Source organism: Anser anser (genome assembly GCF_964211835.1).
Source record: "Anser anser genome assembly, chromosome: 2".
NCBI classification, from domain to species: domain Eukaryota; kingdom Metazoa; phylum Chordata; class Aves; order Anseriformes; family Anatidae; genus Anser; species Anser anser.
The window spans coordinates 86,440,817-86,462,826 of record NC_139721.1 but is presented as its reverse complement, the minus strand read 5'-3'; the positions used below and the strand labels follow the sequence as shown (position 1 = coordinate 86,462,826).

Here is a 22,010-nt window from a genome sequence, read left to right as displayed (position 1 = left end):
TTCTATAGATATCACACATTTCTGTATTTACTTATTAGGCTCCTTCATAAAACTAAAGTCTGCAGGAATCTGAGCTTCTGTTGTTGGGGCAGTTCTGTGACTTCTGTCTTCATTCAATCATCCATATTTCCACGAAACCTGGTATTTTAAATATTTATCTATTAATTTAAATTCTTTCATGTTCTGTATTAAAATTTGGTGCATAGTTCTATTTAAAATGAAGTTCAGGTATTCTTTATGAAAGAGGCTTTGTTAAAAGCTTTGTTTCATTCCAAACATATTAAAAGAAAAAAATGGGGTCAGGTGGAAGACTGTGCAATAAGAAAAATCAACCAGTTTTTAAACATGTTTGTACAAACTATATAGAAGTAAAAGTCAAGAGGGAGTTTGAACACTATCTGTCTACATCCAAATGACGTTACTTCTGGGATATGAGCTTTACAGATGCTGAAAGCAGTTCTTCTGTACAGGACTGTTCATAGAGAGCTCTTGCTGAAAACATTGGCAGTTTATATACACATGAGAGGAGGAGCAAGAACAAGTGTTTAGGAGTTTGAAAATCCAGGAAATTGGCTACTTTGAGATTTAAGGCTCTGGACAAGCAATTCAAGATGACGACATCCCTGTTCCACCCTCCCACTAAGTCTTTCACCATGGGCATGTAGTAGGATGGGAGCTGACGGGTTTTTTACTAAATCATACTTAAATAAATCTATTGACTGTAGTGTGAATATGAGTTTTCTCTGGTGGTGTTTCTTCTTTGCCTTCTATCTGTTCAGTCAGTAATCCTTGGCACAGGCCACAGTGTTTAAGAAATCCTTTTTTCTTTTCAGCTAATTATGACTGGTGCTACGTCTCTCAGGACACAGTGATACTTGTTTAATACCAGACTGCTCCTTTCAGTAAATTGAGCCAATGGTAGCGCCTTGCATTGTGTTACTTACATTAGGAAATCTTAAGGATTACATATGAATTTTTGGTTTAGCAGAGTGATACAAATTACACTGAAAACATAACACAAATGTAAGTTAGACTTAGCAAAGCATAGCAATTGCAATACACAGTTCACTCAGAGTACCACTGAGATCTTCGTTAATCACCAGTCAGTGGTGGGTTGTTTTCAGCCTCAGGTCTATGTGCCTGTATTTTCAAAGCCCATTCATATTTAATTTATTCTACACAGAACTTGTTACTGCTGTTAATCGCTATGTAAGTGTACATAATAATCAACAGTGTTGCATATGTGCATATACATATGTGTGTTGAATACAAAATTGTATAGAGCCAAAGCTCACACAAGTTCATTCTGATAGAGACAAAACTATGGCAACTGCCATTATTGCCATTGTTTATTAGAGTTTGAGTTTTATTTCTTAATTTTTACTGTTGAACCTGTCTGTAAAGTCTGGAGAGCAGACATTGCATAGCATTATATGCGTTTCAGCTTGTAAACAGATTGTCATCTCCCTACTGTACTGCATCAAGCCAAAGAAATATTTCTCTAAAGGAAATCATCCTAGTAGTGTGCTCTTGTTCTCTTAAGTGTGTAGCCAGGGATTTTTTATTGTTTTTTATTTTGTTGCATTTGAAGGGCAAAAAAGCTGTGCAAAGAAAGAATGAACTAAAAATTGCTAGATAGGGCAACAGGTGAAAACAACTCCTTCCTGTTTTCTTCCTTTCATACCTGCTGTATTTGTCACCCTGGGAAGTGAACACCTAACAGTATCTGTTATTTCTACAGGTTTATCAAAACATTCTCAAAACATACTTCCCCACTTTTTTTTTTTTTGAGACCTGTTGCTATGGTCAGCAGAAAATTAAAAGCCACATAATTGGGTGCAGGCAGGCAGGCATCAGTGCAGCTCTGCAGGGAGCTGTGCTGAGGGGCTGAGCTGAAGTGCCTTTGCTCTCCTCTGACCCTGAGCCATCCCAGGGCAGCCCCACAGCACTAGGGCTGGAACAGCCTGGCAGTGCCCTGAGTGTGTTGGCTGCTAATGGCCACAGTGAAAGCAAATTGAATCGCTAATCAGTTAAAGTGCCAGAATCTCTCCCTTAACTTTTGATAACATTCCTCTGTCAATGCTGAGAGTTATTAACTAGTCTGGAACTACTGCAGTGAAATTTTTGAAACTGACTGCAGTAAGAAGGCGTAGTATATACTGCTACAGTATATAACGGGCTAGAGAAATAATCTATATGTGTACATTAGTCTGAAGTTGCCTTTTGTGATGTGCATAAGAAACGGTTGATTTCTATCGCAGTAATTCACATGGCAATAGAATGTAAAGTTTTTTGAAATTCCACACAGTAATTAGTAAAGAGTTATTACATTCTCTCCCACTGTACGTCACATTTAGGTTGGCTGGTTGGTTGAAGTGTAGAAAACAAATCCTGCTATTTGCTTAATACTTACTGCAAAGTGATCAGGAGTTTACTTTTGTGGAAAGGTGGTCAGATGAACTTACTTTCTATCAGCATTCAGTTTCCTGTAGACTTGAGTGTGAGAGTGGAGGCTTTGAAAGCTTTAGCTATGAGATTTGTATACTACTGATAAAACAAGAAAAATAAGTCAGGTTCCTGGGTACTGCCTCTTTAGGGCTAGCTACATTTTTCTCGTGTTTATTTGTACTATAAATCTGAACAATATCTATCCTCAGATAAGCAGGACAGTTAAGACTGTACCTGCACTTTCTCTGTCACTTTTGTTCCTTCAATTGTTTACTCAAAACGTATAGTGGAATTCTGTAGTGAATCACTGTTCAACATACTTGTTATCCCTGCATCACTTGCACACCTTCCTAAGCACATCTCACAGCTGGATGCACACAGTTGATAGTTGAAGGCAGGGAAAAAACAGTGATGGGTGTTTGTGTTTTTCTTCATGAGAAAATATCAGAGGCCATTTAAAAGAAAAATCTCTGAATCCCTAAAGTATTTTTAAGAAAATCTCTCAAAGTCATTGAAAGTGAAATCAAGTCATTGAAAATTGGAAATCTGAAGAATGACATCAGTGGTGCTCTGATAGAAAGTAAGTTACAAGACTACTCATTGCAGTCATTGTTCCTGGAGTAAGACCTCTTATTTTGGCTTTAATTTTGACAGTAAAATCCTGGTCCACTTGAATTGAGTGACAAAGCTTCCATTAACTTCAATGATACAGAACTTTGCCAGAGGATTTTATGTTACTATATAGTGGTACATTACATTAATTTATTACATTACATTAATTTAAGGCTTATCAGGGTTTTTATTCAATTCACATCTCCATTAAATTAGAATGATGTATGTTTTTAGTACAGTGGTCTCATTCTTCAGTGACAGCATGGTACTCTGTCTTTCAGTAGGCTCAGAATGACCACATCATCTTTTACAAAGACTTGGTGGTAGGGTGTGAAAACATGCCGGTAGTTTTCCTAAATTTGATGAGTGTTCTCATTCCTAACTAGTTTAACTTTGCTCATTAAAAAAACAATCTGTTTCTTCATCTGGGTGCTATGGAAGTAAAATCTTTCCTTCAAAACAGGGTTAGCTATATTTCTTTATTAACTACTGAAGTGCTTCTAGTAACTCTTAAGATGACTAACCCTTGAATATATGCACTAATTGAAGGCAATGCAGTTCTAGGTGAGTGATACTTTTTAAGCAGTGTGTCCAGGCCTTTGAAATAAACAACTGTTGTTATTTTTCTTTCAGTATTGGTGCTATATTAGAGGAGTACAAAAGAGATACAATAACTAGCTTGAAGTATTAAATTAGCACAGATGGAATCTAAGCCATTATTTGTGTTTTGGATTAGCATTTTTATGTTTGCTTTGTTTAAATTTATATTTCTATTTTTAATTTTAATATTTTAATATTTATTTTTTATTCTTCAAAACCTACAAACTTCAAATATATCTTACAGTGACCAAACCGTTTATATGACATCTTTAAAGTATTAACTGCTTTTACAGACTGTAAACTTTGGAAGTTGATGTGTATGAGGAAAAAATAGACTTCTCAGTTTTGGTCAGAATGATGTACGCCATTCTGATGGCGTTACTTTCATATTACCATTTAGTATTTTTTTTCATATTACCTTTTAGTATTTTTTTACCCTTTAGTATTACTCTTGCTTTTAAATGAACCTGTAAATGCAATAAATAGAGTATACATTTTAAATGGTAAGAGCATTGTGACATAAGACTTAAGTGTATGTAAAAAGTCCATATTTCTTGTTCAATGTATTTGTTGCTTCATGGTTAACACATTTGCATTAGACAAAATGATAGTTCTGTAATGGTTACAGATGACTGGAAATGTGAGCTTTCTACTGAACTCGATAATGCTTCCAAATAACTTAATTGCAGTGCTGTTTGGACCAGTGAGACAAATGAAGTCAGCAAAGCTTTTATTGGACACATTGTTGATTATTTACACCATGGGAAGGTTCACACCACCAAGAACATTCACACCAGGAACTTGGAGTTTCCTGACTCCGTAATGGTGATACAATTTATTTTCTGTGGGAGTAATGTCAACTGCTGAGTCATCCTGCAGAGCTTTTATGGCTTTGACCAAGTAATCTCTTTCATTGTTGTTGGGTCCTAATGTGTGAAATCAAAATAGGCTTTTCAGGTTGCAGTGGAATCTTGCCTGCAATTTTGTTCCCTTTCTCAAAACACCCTTAATAGGTAAACTAACATTATATATACTGACAGATTATTGTAGAGTTGCAGTGAGTTAGTCCCATTCAAAGTCAAAAGTTCAGTGTAGTTTGTGCATAGAACAAATGAAAAGAAATGCATTATTTGTATCTGATAAAGTCTCAGTAGCCCTGTGGCTCTTCCTTTGTACTCTTTAGAGAATTAGAATGGGGAAAAAAACAGATGTACAGTAGGTAGTTGTACTTGCTGCCTCAAATTAAGTTTACACTAACAAATTACTAAGCTTTTTATAAGAATGATGTATGTTGTTGAGAATAATTGTTATCAGGAGTTCAATAGCAGATATTCCACGTGAGTACAGTCAGCTAAAATTAGTATCTAGTTTGCCAAAGGATGCCAATCTGAGGAAAGTTAGCATTACTTTCAATATGTGCATTCTAATAGTTATGCTGTGTTACATGGAATACCGTCTTCCAAAAAGGAAGGAAGTAAACAAAGTAAAGAAAAAAGTGCTCATTTGAAGAAATTAATTGCAAGCATAAATGAATGAGAGGAATTAAGGCAAATATTTTCAAGACGAAAATGTTCATGTTTTTTAACAAGACTGAACCACTGTCTTCTATTCCTATCTTTTCAAAATAAAATCCACTGTTACGTGATTTAGTTGAATAGTCAATATAAAAATAGGGAGATGCTGGCACAGAACTGTGTTACATATAAGTATTGAACCAGATTCATTTAAGGAAACAGTAGGGAGGAAAATGGAATAGTAAGGAAAACTGAAGCATGAGACTGAGGAGTTCTGGAGTGTCAGGGTGAGGTTCATAGAAACAGGAACCTAGAAAAGATGTTGCAAACCTCACTCTGTAATTGCAAAGCATACCACTTTAGTACCTCCAGTACTGCAGTGCCTGCAGGGACAGTACATAGTAGATGAATAAGCAAGCAGAAAACATATGGCACTGAAAACTGAATATGATGTCCTTGAAAAATATTTTTTGACAAGGGAACTAAAAGCAAAATATGGATGGAAAACACAGCATCAGGCTAGTTTGAAATGGAAGGTGGAGAATTGCGTGTTTTTATCCAAAGGAAGAGTTGTAAGGTAAGGTAAAGCAAAGTGTAAGCTACCAACAACAAAAAATTGGTGCCACAGACAGATTGCTGTTCATATAATGCAAATTATATATATTTGACAAGCATAAGCAAGATCATTTTCCACAAGGAATGCTTTTCTTCAGAGTGAGATTTAGTGGAGACCTTTTTTGTTTAGCAAACAGACTTCTATGTGAAGGGTCCAAGCCCCATGCCTGAACACATTCCTTCTTGAGCAGTGAGCCCGTACAGGTTTTGGCCTGTTCAGAAATTAGATGACGAAAGGAGACTGTGCTCACAGCTGACTGACATTCGTGGAAGACACAAAGTTCTGTGGGTTAAGTGCCAGGAGCCATACCTCTCCATTTGGTCGATGAAGAGGAAGACCTACTGGGCGATGTAGGATTCCTGTTGAAGATTAGCAGCGTCTCTATCATGTCCCATAGATTGTACGTATAAGCCAGTTTTGTTTTCCAGCTTGAGATAAAGGGGAGAGACAACCTTTGATACAAGACAACTGGTGACTGCAGTTTTTTTGTTTGACACTGTAAATCATCATACACGGCTTAAAGAAAAACAATGGGATTTCAACCCCAAAAGGCTACATAAGTATCAGATATTTACTAGAGGCAGCTTCACTAGGATATTTTCGTCATATGACAGAAAGACAATTTTTATGTACTGGACTGTTATGAATGCACTGAGCAGGTGCTTCCTAGCCCCTCCATTCCTTGATGTGAATTTTTGTCTTGTTGTGCTCACATATTCTATCCCCCTTGATAGCCAAAGGTTAAAAGCTAGTATTTGATCGTTATTTTTTCCATTCAAACTCTATTCCCTAATGCAATTCCATTCATATATTTACGTTCTGTAATATTTCATTCTCAGCAGTCAGAATTAGCTTTGTGACCATCAGCCATTCAATCCTATTAGTCCCAGAGAGGCAATGTAAAAAGTGCATAAGGCGGCATTGATGGTGTGAACATCTACATAGGGAATATTTCCATTGCAAACTTCTCTGAGCTAATTAGTACTGGGATCAGAGTGTTCAGTTAACCTAACCTAAGTAGAAGTATTCCCACAGCAAGGCCTTCTGTGTGTTCCTGTGCCTGAGACAATGTATGTGTATGCCTGGGGGAGCAAAGCCCTGCTGCTCTGTTCCTATGCAGCTGAGTCAACTGTGAGAAAATGTTTTGCCTTTGGAAAGGGTTGTTAGGACAGTGCTGGCTCTGTAGCAGGATTCGTCTTAGCTCTCTTCTATTTGAAGGCAGGTTCTGGGCTAGGCTCAAAAACAGCCAAAACAGCCAAAAGCCAATGGGCATGGAGTCAAATAAGTGTATTATAGAAGTTACTAATATGTAAAAATAAAGGTTGGGTGAAAAACATTTGTAGGCCCAGCATGTACTGGTACAAGGGGTTGTTCTTCCCCTGATGCAGAACTTTGCACTTACTGTTGAACTTCATGAGGTTCCTGCCAGCCCTTTTTTCCAGCCTCTCCAGGTCCCTCTGGATGGCAGCATGATCCTCTGGTCTGTCAGCCATTCCTCCAAGTTGTGCCATCAGCATGAATACAGTTAATGAGAGGATACATACTAAGTGAAGAGAATGATGTAAATCTTAGTAAGTCACTGGGTGTATGCTGGCTAAGAAGGATAAGATATAAGGGCTCTCTTCTAATAATGAAGAATGAAGTCGGTAGTCATAAAATTAAATGTTTTCACTTTTAGGATATTATAGCCAATAGAAAGTTTCCTGTTTAATTGTGGCCTATATCAGACATAGTTTTGTTTGTTTAGAAAAAGTAGTTGTCTGTCTGAAAAAATGTGAGCAGAAATAAAAAAAAAATACATGTGCAATGGAAAAATGACATTGGTAAAAGTTGCCTGAAAGGCTTTCTGATAATAAAGGGAAAATGAGATTTGCTATCATGAAAGGAAATACCAGATAAGGGCTGCTACTTATTATCCTGTGAGAAAATACCACTGAAAACAAAAGCTAGTGAGATGGTGGAAATTTTGGCAGTGCATTGCTTTTTAATGCTTCAGGCGACAACTTCTAGTTCTAACTGCTTGCCATTAAAAAAAAAAAAAAAAGACAAAACTGCCATGATCCTTGCAAAATGGTGTTCAAAATAATACAGATAACTTTTGCAGTTGGTAATGTAAACATTAAGCATTCTCAGAAATCTACAGATTACTTACGATCCAATTTGAATTTGGCAAATTTGGTAACAGAGAGATTGCTCAGAGGCTTTTGTGCTTGAAACACGAGCTTGCTTCTGATACTGAAGTGAATGGCTCCAGGCACTCACATTGCCAAGCCCTTATACAGCTGGGCAGGGAGGCTTGCAATGTGGGTATGACTCTCGTCTTTTTAAACAGCAGTGATGTTTAGCTAGAATACTTAACTGTAAAGATTATGTCCTTGAGATATTTGTAAATAAGTTACAATGTGAAAATTCCTCACAATATTACAACCAAATTTCCAGCTAGTGAAGCATTCAGCTTGCTATTTGAAGACTATGTGATTAAAGTCTAAAATAAAAGTGTTGATTTTTTTCTACTAACTTATGACTGTACTATATGCAGTACTTACAGTTTCATTCCTTCTTCTGCATGTTAGGTACAATATAAACAGTAAAATCAAAACAACACTAACATGAAGTGACTTAGAAATAAGTTTTCATTAATCAAAATTGTATTTAAGAAAAATATGATTTAAAGCAAGGTACTATAGAAATACCTGTTCTCAGAATGATCTATGGTGAATGTCCTTGGAGTCACTAGTCAGTAACAGGTGTATAAAAATTCACATTTTTGATTTTTGGACCAAAGCAAGGCTGAAAGAAAAACAAGTATTCACTTACTTTCTGTGTTCAAGTGAAAAAGAGAACAATTGGTCTTGCCAATTGCCCTGTTCCATCTGAGAACTTGACATGCTGAGATTGAGATGAATGAAAACGAACAGAGATAGTAGAAGAAAATGTAGCCTGGAAAGGAAACAGAGCATGTCAGTCTTCCGTTTAGTCTGTTTAGTCAGTTTTCCGTTAGTCTGCAGAATTCAGAAAGTATTAAATTAAATACTGCATTATACATTGCATGTAGATTACATTAATTATGTGCATTATTACATATAATAAACTATCCCGTTAGGAAGTAATGCAACCAAAATTTTAAAAGCCTACATAAAAGTTTACATAATTTACATATATTTACAGAAGCGGAAAGACTAGGTTTTATGATGGTCTTTACAGTTGTATAATGAAAACACTCTACTACTGGTTACTTCAGACAGCCAAAAACTTCCCGACCAGCACATGCAGAAGAGAGGGGGACCAATAATGCAGAAGAATGGAAGCTTGCAATGTCAAGGACCAGTAGGAGGAAGGAACTTCCCCCAAAGCTTGAGCTGCCCTTGCAGAACTGCTTCACTGCTCTGCAGACTGAGGAGGAAGGACCCATCATAGCAGGAGAGAGGCTAAAAGAAGAGGTGGGGTAGCCTTCTACATTACGGAAATTCTGGCCTGTGTGGTGGTGTTCTGACTTAGTTATGGTGTTGAAAGGGTCAAGTGTCTCTGGGTAAGTTGAGGAAAAAGCCAACAGATGAGAAACTGTGGTAGGAGTATGTTACAGACCACCCAACCAGGATGAAAAAGCAGACTAAATATTCTGTAAGCATCTAGAAGAAGCGTCATGATTGCTAGTGCTTGTTCTCATGGGAGACTTGAACTTCCCAGACACCTGCTGGCAATGCAGTATAGCAGAGAAGAAGCAAACCAGGAGATTGCTGGGATGTGTGGAGGATAACTTCCTGATGCAGGTGGTGAAGGAACTGTGACTAGGGAAGGTGTGCCACTTGACCTGTTGTTTGTTAAGAGGGGGGGTCTTGTGGGTGACATTTGGTTGGAGACCATGTTGAGCAGAACAATCATGAGATGATAGAGTTCTCCATTCTTCGGGAAGCAAGGAAGATGGTCAGTGGAACTGCTAGTCTGGATTTTTATAGGGCTGATGTTGGCCTATATAGGGACCTGCTTGACAAGAGTCCCTTGGGAGGCAATTTTAAAGGGCAAAGGAATCTAGGAAGGATGGACATTGTTCAAAGGTATAGGAACTGACTGTCGCTATGTGCGAAAACACAAGCCAAGAGGGAAGAAGACCAGCCTGTCTGAGCAGAGGGGCAGGTAACTCAGGAAGACTACAAAGATGTTGTGAGGTTATCCAGGGAGGAAATTAGAAGTGCTAAAGACCAAATGGAGCTTAACTGGGCCACTACAATAAAAGACAGTAAAAATGTTCTTGTCAGTACATAAACAAGAAAAGGAGGACTTAGGAAAATTACCATCCTTTACTGGATGGGGGAGGAAATGGTGACAAGAGATAAGGAAAAGCCTGAGGTACTTAGTGCCTTCTTTTCCTCAGTCTTCATCAGTAAGACCAATTCTTGCCAGGCTATCCAGCCCGCTGAGCTGGAATACAGCAGAATTAAGGCCTTACAGTCCAAGGGGAAATCATTAGCAACCTACTATGCCACTTGAACACCCACAGATCTATGGGGCTGTGTGGGATCCACCCGAGGGTGGTGAAGGAGCTGGCAGAAGTGCTTGCCAAGACACTTGGAATAGTTTATCAGCAGTCCTGACTAACGGGTGAGGTCCTGGTTGACTGGAATTTAGCAAATGTGAAGCCCATCTGCAGTAAAAGCAGGAAGAAGGATTTGGGGAACTACAGGCCTTTCAGTCTGACCTTGGTGCCAGGGAATGTCATGGAGGAGTTCACCTCAAGTGCTATCAGACAGCATGTACAGGACAAACAGGTGATCAGACCTAGTCAGCCTGAGTTTATGAAAGGCATGTCCTGCCTGACTAAACTGATTTCCTTCTATGACAAGATAACTCACTCAGTGGATAAGGAAGGGGCTGTGGATTTTGTTTACTTGGATTTCAGCAAGGCATTTGACACTGTTTCCCACAGCCTTCTTCTGGAGAAACTGGCTGTTTGTGGCTTGGACTAGCACACACTTCACTGGGTGAAATACTGGATACATTGTTGGGCACAAAGGATCGTTGTGAATGGATTTAAGTCTGGTTTAAGTCACAAGTAGTGTTTCCCAGGGATCAGTTTTGGGGCCAGTTTTATTTAATCTCTTCATCAGTAATATTGATGTGGGGATTGAGTGCAAACTTAGTAAATTTGTAGACGACACTAAGCTGGGTGTGAGTTTGATCTGCTTGAGAGTAGGAAGGCTCTGCAGGAGGATCAGGACAGGCTGGACCGATGGCTGGCATCCACTCTCATGGCATTCAGCAAGGCTCGTTGCGGGGTCCTGCACTTGGGGCACAACCACCCCACGAAGCGCTACAGGCTAGGGGAGGAGTGGCTGGAAAGCTGCCCAGCAGAAAAGGAGCTGGGGATGCTGGTCAACAGCTGGCTGAACATGAGCCGGCAGTGTGCTCAGGTGGTCAAGAAGGCTAGTGGTATCCTGACTTGTATCAGGAACAGTGTGGCGAGCAGGACCAGGGAAGCGACTTTCCCTCTGTACTTGGCTCTAGTGAGGCCGCACGTCGAGTTCTCTGTTCAGTTTTGGGCCCATCACTACAAGAGGGGCATCGAGGTCTGGCTGGGCGTCGGTCAGCAGGAGGTGAATCATTGCCTTGGGCATCACTTGCTTTGTATTTCCCCTCTTTTGTTCATCTTCCTCTTCTTCTCCCTTCCTTTTCTGTCCTATCAAACTGTCTTTATCTCAACCCATGGGTTTTTACCTTCTTTTTTTCCCAGTTCTCTCCCCTATCCCACTGCGGGGGGTGGAGGGCAGTGCAGGGAGTGAACAGCTGTGGGGTTTAGCTGCCTGCCCGCTTCCACCACGACGCCTTCCGAACCAGTGCCTGCTTTTGGAGTTCCTCATTAGCGTAGTACCAACGTGTCTCTCAGCAGGGCACAATTCTTTGCCTTTCAACTTCTCTTGCAACTTTCCCCTCCTCTGGGCCAGCGCAACAGAGGGCGACTGGTGGAGGCCCCCGACGTCCTTAGGGCCTGGAGGGGAGACGCCCTCAGGCTGAAGCTCCTTGCCATGGCAACACGGCCATGTTTGGCTACAGGTGTGGGCCACCGTCACAATGGCCATCACAGCGGCCTGCTTATGTCACAGCAGCCACCACCACCGCGCCTTTCCTTCTGGGCCCTATAAATACAGGAGCCTCGCAGCCGGCCCACCACTTGCGAGGCTTCGAGGCTTTCAAGCGCAAAGGATGCTCGGAAGCAAGAGGAGCCAGAGCAGGAAGACGGGTGGCTGCCCATCATTGAGTGTGGCAATGAAGAGACTGGCGTTGTTCTCAGGCCCAAGGAGGAGGCTGCGTCATAAGAAGAAAAAACAGAATAGGAGGAGGAAGATCAGCTCTCTCACAAGAGCGATGGCCAGCGTTCATGTCAACAGCGGAACGCAGAGCGCGGCTGTGAAGCCATCAGGGAGCAGTGCAAGGCCCCAGAATCAAAAAAAGCAGACCGGGCCGACGAATGGCTATTCTGGCAAGGCGGAGATGGCCAGCGTCTGTGTGACCAGCGGAACGCAGAGCGTGGCTCCGAAGCCAGCAGCGACCAACGCGAGGCCCCGGCTTGTCGTTTGGACAAAGAATGGTGTGGGACCACGGCCCGCCAATCGTCCTGCCAACAACCAGGGACACAGGCATGTCCATCTGCCAGCCACCAGGGAGGAGCCCATGGACGTGGATCCACCACGAGATGCGGAAGAACCCATGGAGGTGGATCCACCGCTGAGAGAACAAGCATGGAGCTACCCTGGCATGTCTTTGGTGTCCACCGTCAGAGCCCGGCAAGAGCAACGCAGGAGTGCCCAGACAGCTCCCTACGCGCGGCGTAGCCTCCGCGCCCACCACTAACTTGGGCAGAACCACCAGACTGGATGTCTTGCAGGCTTGCCTGTAAGACATTGTGTAAATAAATAGTTCTTTTGATAATTGTTGAGGCTTGTGTGAGCTCTTCTTTCGCACCCCCCGTGCCACTTGAAGAAGTGGCATCTCTTCTTCATGGAGCCCTAAGGGAGAGGGGAGGGGGGGACCTGGCTGCTGTACTGGTGTCACAGGAGGAGTCCCTCAGAGGGCCACCATGGGCCTGGGGAGGGGGGATGCTGGGAGGTGTCTCAGTCTGGGGACGAGAACACTAAAGAGAGGGTGCTTGAAGATGCAGCCAGAGCCTCCGTGGCAGTGCCCAAAGCATACCAGCAGACTGAGCAAAGAAGCGAGAGGGGCAGCAGTTCTTCTGGAGAAGGAAAGGCTTCAGGTCTGCTGGAAAGGAGTGCTGGAATTCAGTGTTGGGGTCCCTTTGAGATGCTTTGTGATGAGCTCTTCCCAAGATTGGTTAATAAGCAAGAAAAAAAAACACCAACACCACCTCCTGGTAAAAATGCTCTCCTCTCCTATTTGGCACTTTGGGGACTGAGTGTGGACTCGTCTCCCCTTCTGACTGTGGGAGCTCTGCTGTGCCATCCACCAGCCCTCCTGAAGATGTGGCATCTTGTCCTGGTTTTGGATGGGATATTGGTAATTCTCTTCACAGTGGCTGGTGTGGTTCTGTGTTTTGGATTTCGCATGAGAATAATCCTGATAACACCCTGATGGTTTAGTTGTGGCAGAGCAGTGCATACCCAGAGCCAAGGACTTGTCAGCTTCTTGTGCTGCCCTGCCAGCGAGGAGGCTGGGGGCGCAGCAGAAGCTGGGAGGGGACAGACCCCGGACAGGTGACTCAGACTGGCCAAAGGGATATACACTGATAGGCTACTCTCCATCATCTTTGGTAAGTCGTGGGCATCGGGAGAGGTGCCTGAACACTGGAGGAAAGCAAATGTCACTCCGGCCGTCAAAAAGGGCAAGAGGAGGACTTGGTTAACTATAGACCGGTCAGCCTCACCTCCATCCCTGGTAAGGCGATGGAACAACTTATCCTTGGCGTCGTCTCGAGTCATATCAAGGATGAGAGGGTCATTAGAGGCCGTCAACGTGCTTTCACCAAGGGGAAGTCATGCTTGAACAACCTGATAGCCTTTTATGAGGATATAACCATGTGGATAGGTGATGGAAAGGCAGTGGGCATTGTGTATCTTGATTTCAGTAAAGCCTTTGACACCGTCTCCCACATTATATAATAATGTAATCTTTTTTTCTTTAGCTGAATCTTTTTTTTTTTCCATTTTTTTTCATACTCATTCTTGAAACTTAGGTAAGTCACAGCCTGTGAAATTTCCATCCCACATTTGTGGCTGAATCTTTTTTTAAGATAGCGTGTTTTTGCTTTTAAGCTCATCATTTCTGATTTCACTAACCTGTATTTTTTGTAGAATTAGCTGAGAATGATGATAAACATTTAGAATACCAAGGCTGTTAATATAGTTGGTCTATAAATTTAGAGAAGAATAGGCCTGTATTTTGGGATATAAAAACAAAAACACAGCAGTGTTTAAGGGTCCGTCTCTGGAACCTGTTAATGTTTGAAATGCCAGTATAGATGATCTTTGCCTAAGTGGGAAACAGCATTTGTCATTTTTAACTTGATACTGAGTTCCACATAACACTGGTGTGTAAAGAGAGGGTTAAAATTATGTATTTCTGAGAACAAAATCTAGAGTGATGACTGTTTCAGGCTCCAATAGACAACACCTCTCAGAGGCTCATTTTTATAAAATCCATGCAGTGGAGCCCTAATTGGTACTTATGCAGAAATCTCTTAATGAGATTCCTCTCCATGAATCTTTGGTATATGTTTATATGTAATTAATTTAACATTGAAAAGGCAAAATCATGTATTTTTTTTAATTGCTTCTGGTGATGTTTCTTCACCGTTAATTCAGAAAACCACACAGTCTTAGAGAAACAGAACAAAGCCACCCAGTGCTTGCAGGAGTTCTGTGTCTCATATTGCTGAACAATAAAGTGGTTTCTGAAAGGACAAAAATCTCCTATCTTTAAATAAAGGCAATCAGCAAGTCAGTAAATTTTCTTTTAGGTTTTATAGCTATTAAATAGTCTGTAGTAAGTGCCATTATGTAATCTCTTAAACCACCCTTTGTGGCTAGCTGGTTTTCCCTAGGGGGCAGAGATAAATAGGTTTCTGTAACGCTTTTGTGCAGTAAAAACTTGCAATCTCCAGATACAAAACCAGAAAAACTCATTTATTATTACTAGAAAGAGAATGACTGGGAACATTTCACACATCTCATGGTACAGTTGTTCCTCAGAAGTCCTAGATAGGTCTGTCAACTCTAAGTAATCAGTCAGGGTACAATGATATCTGCTTTTATAAATACATGCTTTGAAAACTATTTCAAACTACTAATGATCCAGTACGGTGCCAGTTGGAGTTCATGATGCCCAGGAATATCAGTAGGAAGAAATCTGAGCTATTCTTTAAGCATTTTTAAAAGAAGTAAGCTATGAGCAGTATTTTCCTGAAGAGATATGTGGTTACCGTTCTATATCCAGCATAAAACTCCTCTGTAAAGGAAGAAAATACATTTGTGGTTCATCATGTCTGTCTTGGCATTCTTCCCTGTAAGCACCTGTAGGAATCCTTTGCCCTACTTAAGCCTTTTATGCATCATTGGAGCTGAAAGTAGCTGAAAAGATTTGGTCATAGAGCATAATACTTGCAAACTGCAACTCGCACTGAGTGCCTTGCTCTCATTTCCAAACAGAAATATTTATTTCATACCAAAAAAATGGCACTATCTTCACTTTTGGGAAATTGCTTTATCTATGCCTTTCACATATGAACACAACACTTTGGGTTAAAAAATATTTGAACCAAATTAGCAATGACTAACAGATACTTTTGGTCATATTATAAAACCCTAGTTTGGCTGGGAGTGAGAGAAAGAAACACGGCATTTGATGTCCACATGGGTTTGCCCTCTCTAATCTTAAGGTTTTTCAATATGGTTCCCTAGGTCACTCCAAAATATGTGAAACCAACTTTTCTACTCCTATTATTGCTATTACTTAACACTTCAAATCTATACTAGCAGAGGGAAAAAGATATTCTTGCTGTCACTATAGCTGGGTTGTTAGACTGTGAGAGTGCACTGTAAAAAATGTCTATGTCATGTTAATGTCTTTTGATCTTTCAGTTGCTTTTTTAATGCTGTACTTGGTTTACATAGCAAGGGTTTGGTAGCAGGGGGGCTGCAGGGGCAGCCTCTGTGAGCAGAGCCCAGCAGCTGCCCCATGTCAGATCAGAGCCAGCTCCAGATGGCTCCAAAAGGGACCTGTCGCTGGCCAGAGCCAAGCCTGTGACACTGGTTGGGCCTCTGGAGAGCAGATTTAAGGAAGGGGGGAAAAAAAAAAAAAGCAGCTGGGAGAGAGGATTGAGAAAATGGGAGAGAACCATCCCTGCAGACCCCAAGGTCAGTGCAGAAGGAGGGCAGAAGGTGCTCCAGGCACTGGAGCAGAAGTTCCCCTGTGGCCTGTGGAGAGGCCCCTGGTGGAGCAGGCTGTCCCCCTGCAGCCCATGGGTCCCACACGGAGCAGATCTCCACGCTGCAGCCCGTGGAGGAGCCCCCGGTGGAGCAGGTGGATGTGGCCTGGAGGAGGCTGCGGCCCATGGAGAGCCCCCGCAGGAGCAGGCCCCGGGCCGGAGCTGCAGCCCGTGGAGAGGAGCCCACGCAGGAGCAGGGGGTCTGGGGGGAGCTGCCGCCCGTGGGGGACCCGTGCTGGAGCAGTTTGCTCCTGGGGGATGGACCCCGTGGTACGGAGCCGTGTGGGAGCAGCTCTTGAAGAGCTGCTGCCTGTGGGCAGCCCCCACAGGCTCAGTTCAGGAAGGACGGCATCCCATGGGAGGGACCCCATATGGAGCAGGGTCAGAGAGTGACTGCGAAGGAGCGGCAGAGACGATGTGTCATGGACTGACCGCAGCCCCCATTCCCCTGCACCACCCGGGGGGAGGATGTATAAGAGGGTGGATGGGGAGAAGGTGTCTTTAGTTTGTTTTTAGTTTCTCGCTGCTCTAGCTTGTTAGTAATAAGTAATAAATTACATTTATCTCCCTGTGCTGAGTTTGTGTTGCCCATGATGATAATTGGTGAGTGGTCTCCCTGTTCTTATCTCAACCCTTGAGCCCTTTCCATCGTATTTCCTCTCCTTTCCCTTTGAGGAGGGGGAGTGAGAGAGTGGTTGTGGTGAAGCTCAGCTGCCCAGCTGGGTAAAACCACCACAAATATCTAGCTTGGTATGGCTGTGTTAGTTTTATGCTTAGTTGTTTTCTTGTCCATAAATACCATTTCCCCCCTTTCTTTGATTAACATATTAGTCTTCTCCTTTTTATTGTGTTCTTCTTTTTCAGTTTCAAAGAATAAAATGATACTGAGGGATAATCTACTTTCTCTGGTTTTTCAGTGGAGAGCATGATGGAGCAGTAATGGGATAAATCTTTCTCTTCTTGTGTAAAAGAGAAGTGTGAAGTAGAGACTACCCTCGAGCTGAACAGAGCTCATCCTTGAAACCACACAGAAAAATACTGTATTTTTGATGTTATGAGCCCAGGGAAAATATGGGTACAGACTGTGCCAAATCCTTCTTCCAGGAAATTCAGTTCTTAATTAATTTCTGTCTGGTATATGAGTAGTAGAAAATTTAGTTTTAACTATATTTGTACTAAGAAAAGCAGCACTTTTAAGTGCAGCATTAAAAAGATCCGTTTCTGACATCATAAAGAAGGCAAAATAATATTACTCTTAGTCATTTTGAGGTTCAGGAAGAAGGTAGCCCTTTCAGATCCTTTATTCCATGTCAATACTGTAAATCTACTTGTTTTCATACTTCTCTGCTTGATAAATAATTTGACTTATTCCTACACTTGTTCTTATTTCAGATGTAATATGATTTGGCTTTTTGAAATACATAAAAGTATTAAGTGATATGTGGAATGAGTAATAGTGACTAGGATATTGTTTTATCTTGCATTATATCTACTAGTATGCTTATTAAGAGAAGCATATAAAATTTTAACAGCAGAAGTGCTAGGAAGACCTTCAGATGAAATTTCTAGCTTACTTTCTCAGAAAGGTTTTGTGATTGAAAACCATTACAAATGATGGATCTTGTGTATCAGTCTCCTCTGCATTCCATATAAACTATTTTTTTTCTTTTCAACAGAAGATTGTTAGGGCAAACTATCCTGTTGGGTTTTATTTTATATTTAGATTTTTTTTTTTAACTGCTTAAGAACCCAGCTTCTCTTCATTTTGTTACGTTGCACCAGATTTTCTGTGTGGTGTTGTAGATTTCTTGGTTGGTTGGAGGGTTTTTTTTGTTAACCTCTCTCTCTCTTTGAAAACCCCTTGCCTCTCTTTTTTTTCCTCCATCACACTGGTATGGGAAGTCCCCCAGCAGACTTTTGGACAAAATGGCTGAGTGTCAGTGGTCCCCAGTCTTCCAGTGTCTGTGGCCCTTGGAGATGTACTGTGCTACCTCCCAGCCAGGATCCTACCACTTCAGTCATCTGTGGCTGTGGAGCTGTTTGACAAGTGGACTGTTGCTCTGTTCTATTCTTTCTTTCTTTCTTTATTTGTTTTTGAGATGCTTCTGTGTATGTGTTTCTTTCCCAGAGGCACTGCTGAAGTTAGCATAACGTTGCCAAAGTACTATGCAGTGACCTGGCCCCTGCCTGTCAAAGCCACCCTCCAGAGCAACTGGTCGTGTTTACTCAGGTCTCTCCAGGTCCCCATGGCATTTTTCTGGCCAGAAAAGATTTCTGGGAGTGTTTCTTCAGTTCAAAGCACATGAAATCAGATGCTCTACTGCACCTTTCCTCTGTTTGTATAGCATGTTATAGAGCATATGTGCTATTGACACCTTATATAGATAGTTTGGGTGAGCAAAACCTGTCGGAGCAGAAGTGTAGAGTTGTGTACATGTTGGAGGAACACTTATCTTAGTGTTATCCTGCTGGCGGCTGGGTCTCTGAACTGAATTATGCTCTGTACCTCACCTTGATTTTGTCTTGGGGGAGGGGAGGACATGTTAAAAAACAAAACAAAACAAAAAACAACCACAACCCTGCCCCCCAGAATTAGTTCTCTCAGAATCTGAGAGTGTACTAATACACATGCAGTATGTCTGATAATGGAACTGAGATTGTGGAGATGAGTGAAGGTAAAAGCTATTTGGTAGTGTACGTGTAAATGGAATATATCCTTCAGATGCATAAAAATAGATTCTTTGCATTTACTTGTTCTCTGAAGTAGTTTTCTTTTAAAGGAAATAAGACAGAAGCTGGCTGCTTGATTTACCAGAGCTAGATGTAGTTATTCTCAACATAGTGGAGATTTTATGCCTCTCAAATGCTCTAATGAGGACCATGGCATATGCTTTTAGATGGAAAAATTAATTACTGTAGAAGCACACTTTAGACGCATCAGGAAGTTGTACGGAAAAAGTTTAGTTTTGTGAAAAGTCAATTAATATTATTTTTCCTATCAGGAAGGTCTTAAAATCTCACTGAGCATCTCTCTTTTTCCCTCAGCAACTAATCAAATGCTTCAGTATTTTCTATTAAAAATTAGGATCTCTTATTTTGTTTCTTCTTCTTAAGACATAGGAAGTATGAAATATCTTAGTGAAATGACTAAAAGTAGAATTCAATATAACCAATATATTTAGAGTGGAATTTACTTTTGACTTACTTAGTCCTTTATTATATGGGTATGTATGGAATCTTTATCCCAGTTACTGACTTAAATGGTCTCCAAAGCATAGCTAAGTGTTAATTCATCTTTTACTTAAAAAGCAATCTTCTGACAAAATAAAGCAGGAAAGAAATTCAACTAGATTTAGAAGCTGCTTTTTTTCAAAACTATTTGCTAAAGTTTCAGGGTTGGCTGTTTTCATTTCACTCGTAAAAATTCAATTTCAGAAGACTGAAGCTCTCCTCAGAGTTATTTAAAAGGCTGTCAGAAGTCTCTTGTGTTTCTACTAAACCTGCGGTTTATTTTGTAGTTGTATGGTTTTGCTTTCCAGATTTCTTTTTCTCTTTTTTTTTTTTTTGGTTATGTTTGCGTTGTAAATCAGCTTAGTTCAAGGGGAGCTGTCATGATTTATGGAGAGAATATTTCACTTCAGAAGCTGTTTTGTTCCGTGTTGATTATTCTATTACTGGGTTTTCTGGATTTATTTTTATTTTTTTTTATTATTATTTTATATTACTGTGTTTAACACTTGAGTCTCGTCTGTTCATCCTTTAATCTGCTATTCCCAGACATCAACTACTGTCTTTGTTGTATCCTTTATCAGGCCTGAGACCTGTTCTGAACCAATTGTAACTCTTGGTATGTCTACGCAAATTAGATATTTTTATTCTAAGTGAGTGTCTGAAACTTTTATCTTATGGTGATGAATTTCATACTTTACAAATATATGAGGTGTTTATTGAGATGATTTAGTTCACATACTTTTGAGATATTTAATGCTTCAAAGCCTGCTAGAAGAATTTTTGGGGTTGTATACTGCACAATGGCAACACAGCTGTCTCCTCAGTAGTGACTTGTTGAGTTACACACATTTTTGCCCATGTGTTACTGCTTCCATTGCACAAAAATGGATATGCCTGCAATTCTACTGTCCCAGTTCTCCCAGAGAAGTTCTACTGATGCCAGTGGGACTCAAATAGTGAAAGTGCTGAAAAAAATAAAATAAAAAATCTAGAAGCAAATGGCTAATCTGCGCGTTTGCAATGTTTTCCTGAAACAAGCTGTGTGTGAAGTTTGAAATCACTGTTAATCCCACTACTACCACCAGATGCAGGGACTAAATTAGTAACAGGCATTCTCTGTTTGATCTAGATTATCTGAAGGAGAGCGGATATAATTACTGTTTCATTTAAAATGTTAGCGTGAAGAAACACCATGGCATGTAGCATCATAAACAAGACAAAGAAAGAATATACTCCCTAAATTCAACTGATCCAAATAAAATAATTAGAAATGGATTAAATTTCTTTTTCTTAACAAAGACATTTCAAGGAGTAGGTGATAAGTTCTTCTGTGGGTTACTGTTCTAGTATGTGATGTTATCTGGGAAGTGCTAGGAAGATAATGTTTTAATTTAGTCTATTAAATGCTTTCACTTAAATAGCCTAGGAAGTGTTTAAAGACATTATAAAGGGAGACTGTACACAGGCAGCTACACACTTGGTGGAAGTTCAGTCAATCTTGTTCCTCTGGAATCTCATCCAGAGTTTGTGTCTTTCTATTTTAAAATACACACATAAAATAATTGTCAAATACAAATCTGTATTTATTACTATGGATTATGGAATCTATGGTGGAGCCATAGTTTGGTGGTGCCAGCTGGAGCTGAGCTGAGCCTGCATTAAGTAGAAGTGGCTGAGCTTGCCTTCAGAAGCAGTACCTTTCCTGGCAGCTCACGTTCTTCCCCTTCGCTAGCAATCTGTGACAGCAATTGGGTAAGCCTTAGGTTTGCATTATTTGCTTACGTGGAGCTCCCAAATCTGTCAGTTGCTTAAATTCTGGACCCACTGCTATGTAACAAAAGATTTTAATGCTACAGTGCTTTCCAATACTTTCTCTAGAGTCTGTTTTTACAATTCCTTTTCAGTAATTCCAGCTGAGTAACAAACGTGTCCATGTTTTAACTGAGTGCCTCTCAGGCTGTGCCAGCCGGAGTGTGGCAGTAGGCCTGGCTCCTCCAAGTTCACAGCTTCCGGGGCCTCGTGGTAGGTTACGGGTCTCCAGTGTCACTCCACCTGTGGCCTATGAGCAGAAGCGACTAGCTGCATTGGACAGGGAAGTTGAGATATGCATCTAAATTGTCCTTTCCTTCAGTTTGGGAAGGTAACCCTACTGCAGGGGCTCTGTAGAAGACCCCAAACACAACCAGGACTTAGCTCAATCTCACTCTTAGTTGGTAAAATGGTAAAGTGCTTACATCCATTCTGTTAATGTTAAATTCTGTTCTGTTAAAATCACAATTTAAAAGCAAATGAGCCACAAGTGCTGAAGAATCCTTAATTTAGGGATAAATTACCCCTAAGATGCTGTTCCTAAGGTGCCCACCCATGGCTGCTGGGCCCATCCATGCTCTGCGGTGGGGTCATTGGGGCCAGCACGGGGCAACCCCGGCATTGCCACGTGCAGCAGCCCTGCAGGCCCTCAGAGGCACCACCTTGTCAGGAGAACCTGGTACAAATGTATAATTTTATTTCAAAATCAGAGTCACTGTATATCCTCTGTGCAACAGAGAGAAGAGTA

General features: G+C 41.1%; 1 protein-coding gene across 18 annotated transcripts in view; it reads left to right on the top strand.

Annotated features, from left to right (window-relative positions):
- Positions 1–12,654, top strand: part of LOC310893604 (uncharacterized protein) — a 148,049-nt gene extending 135,395 nt beyond the window's left edge. For 15 of the 18 annotated variants that reach the window (XM_083822818.1, XM_083822809.1, XM_083822806.1 and 12 more), the window contains 2 exons: positions 9,032–9,230; positions 11,519–12,654. In XM_083822818.1, coding sequence (XP_083678944.1) covers positions 11,857–12,636 — 780 coding nt within the window. In that variant the 5' untranslated portion in view covers positions 9,032–9,230; positions 11,519–11,856 and the 3' untranslated portion in view covers positions 12,637–12,654. Of the gene's footprint in view, positions 1–38; positions 142–833; positions 849–9,031; positions 9,231–11,518 lie in introns of those variants that run through there. The other 3 variants (XR_014579119.1, XR_014579120.1, XM_083822815.1) reach the window with 3 other exon arrangements.
- Positions 12,655–22,010: the final 9,356 nt, after the last annotated feature.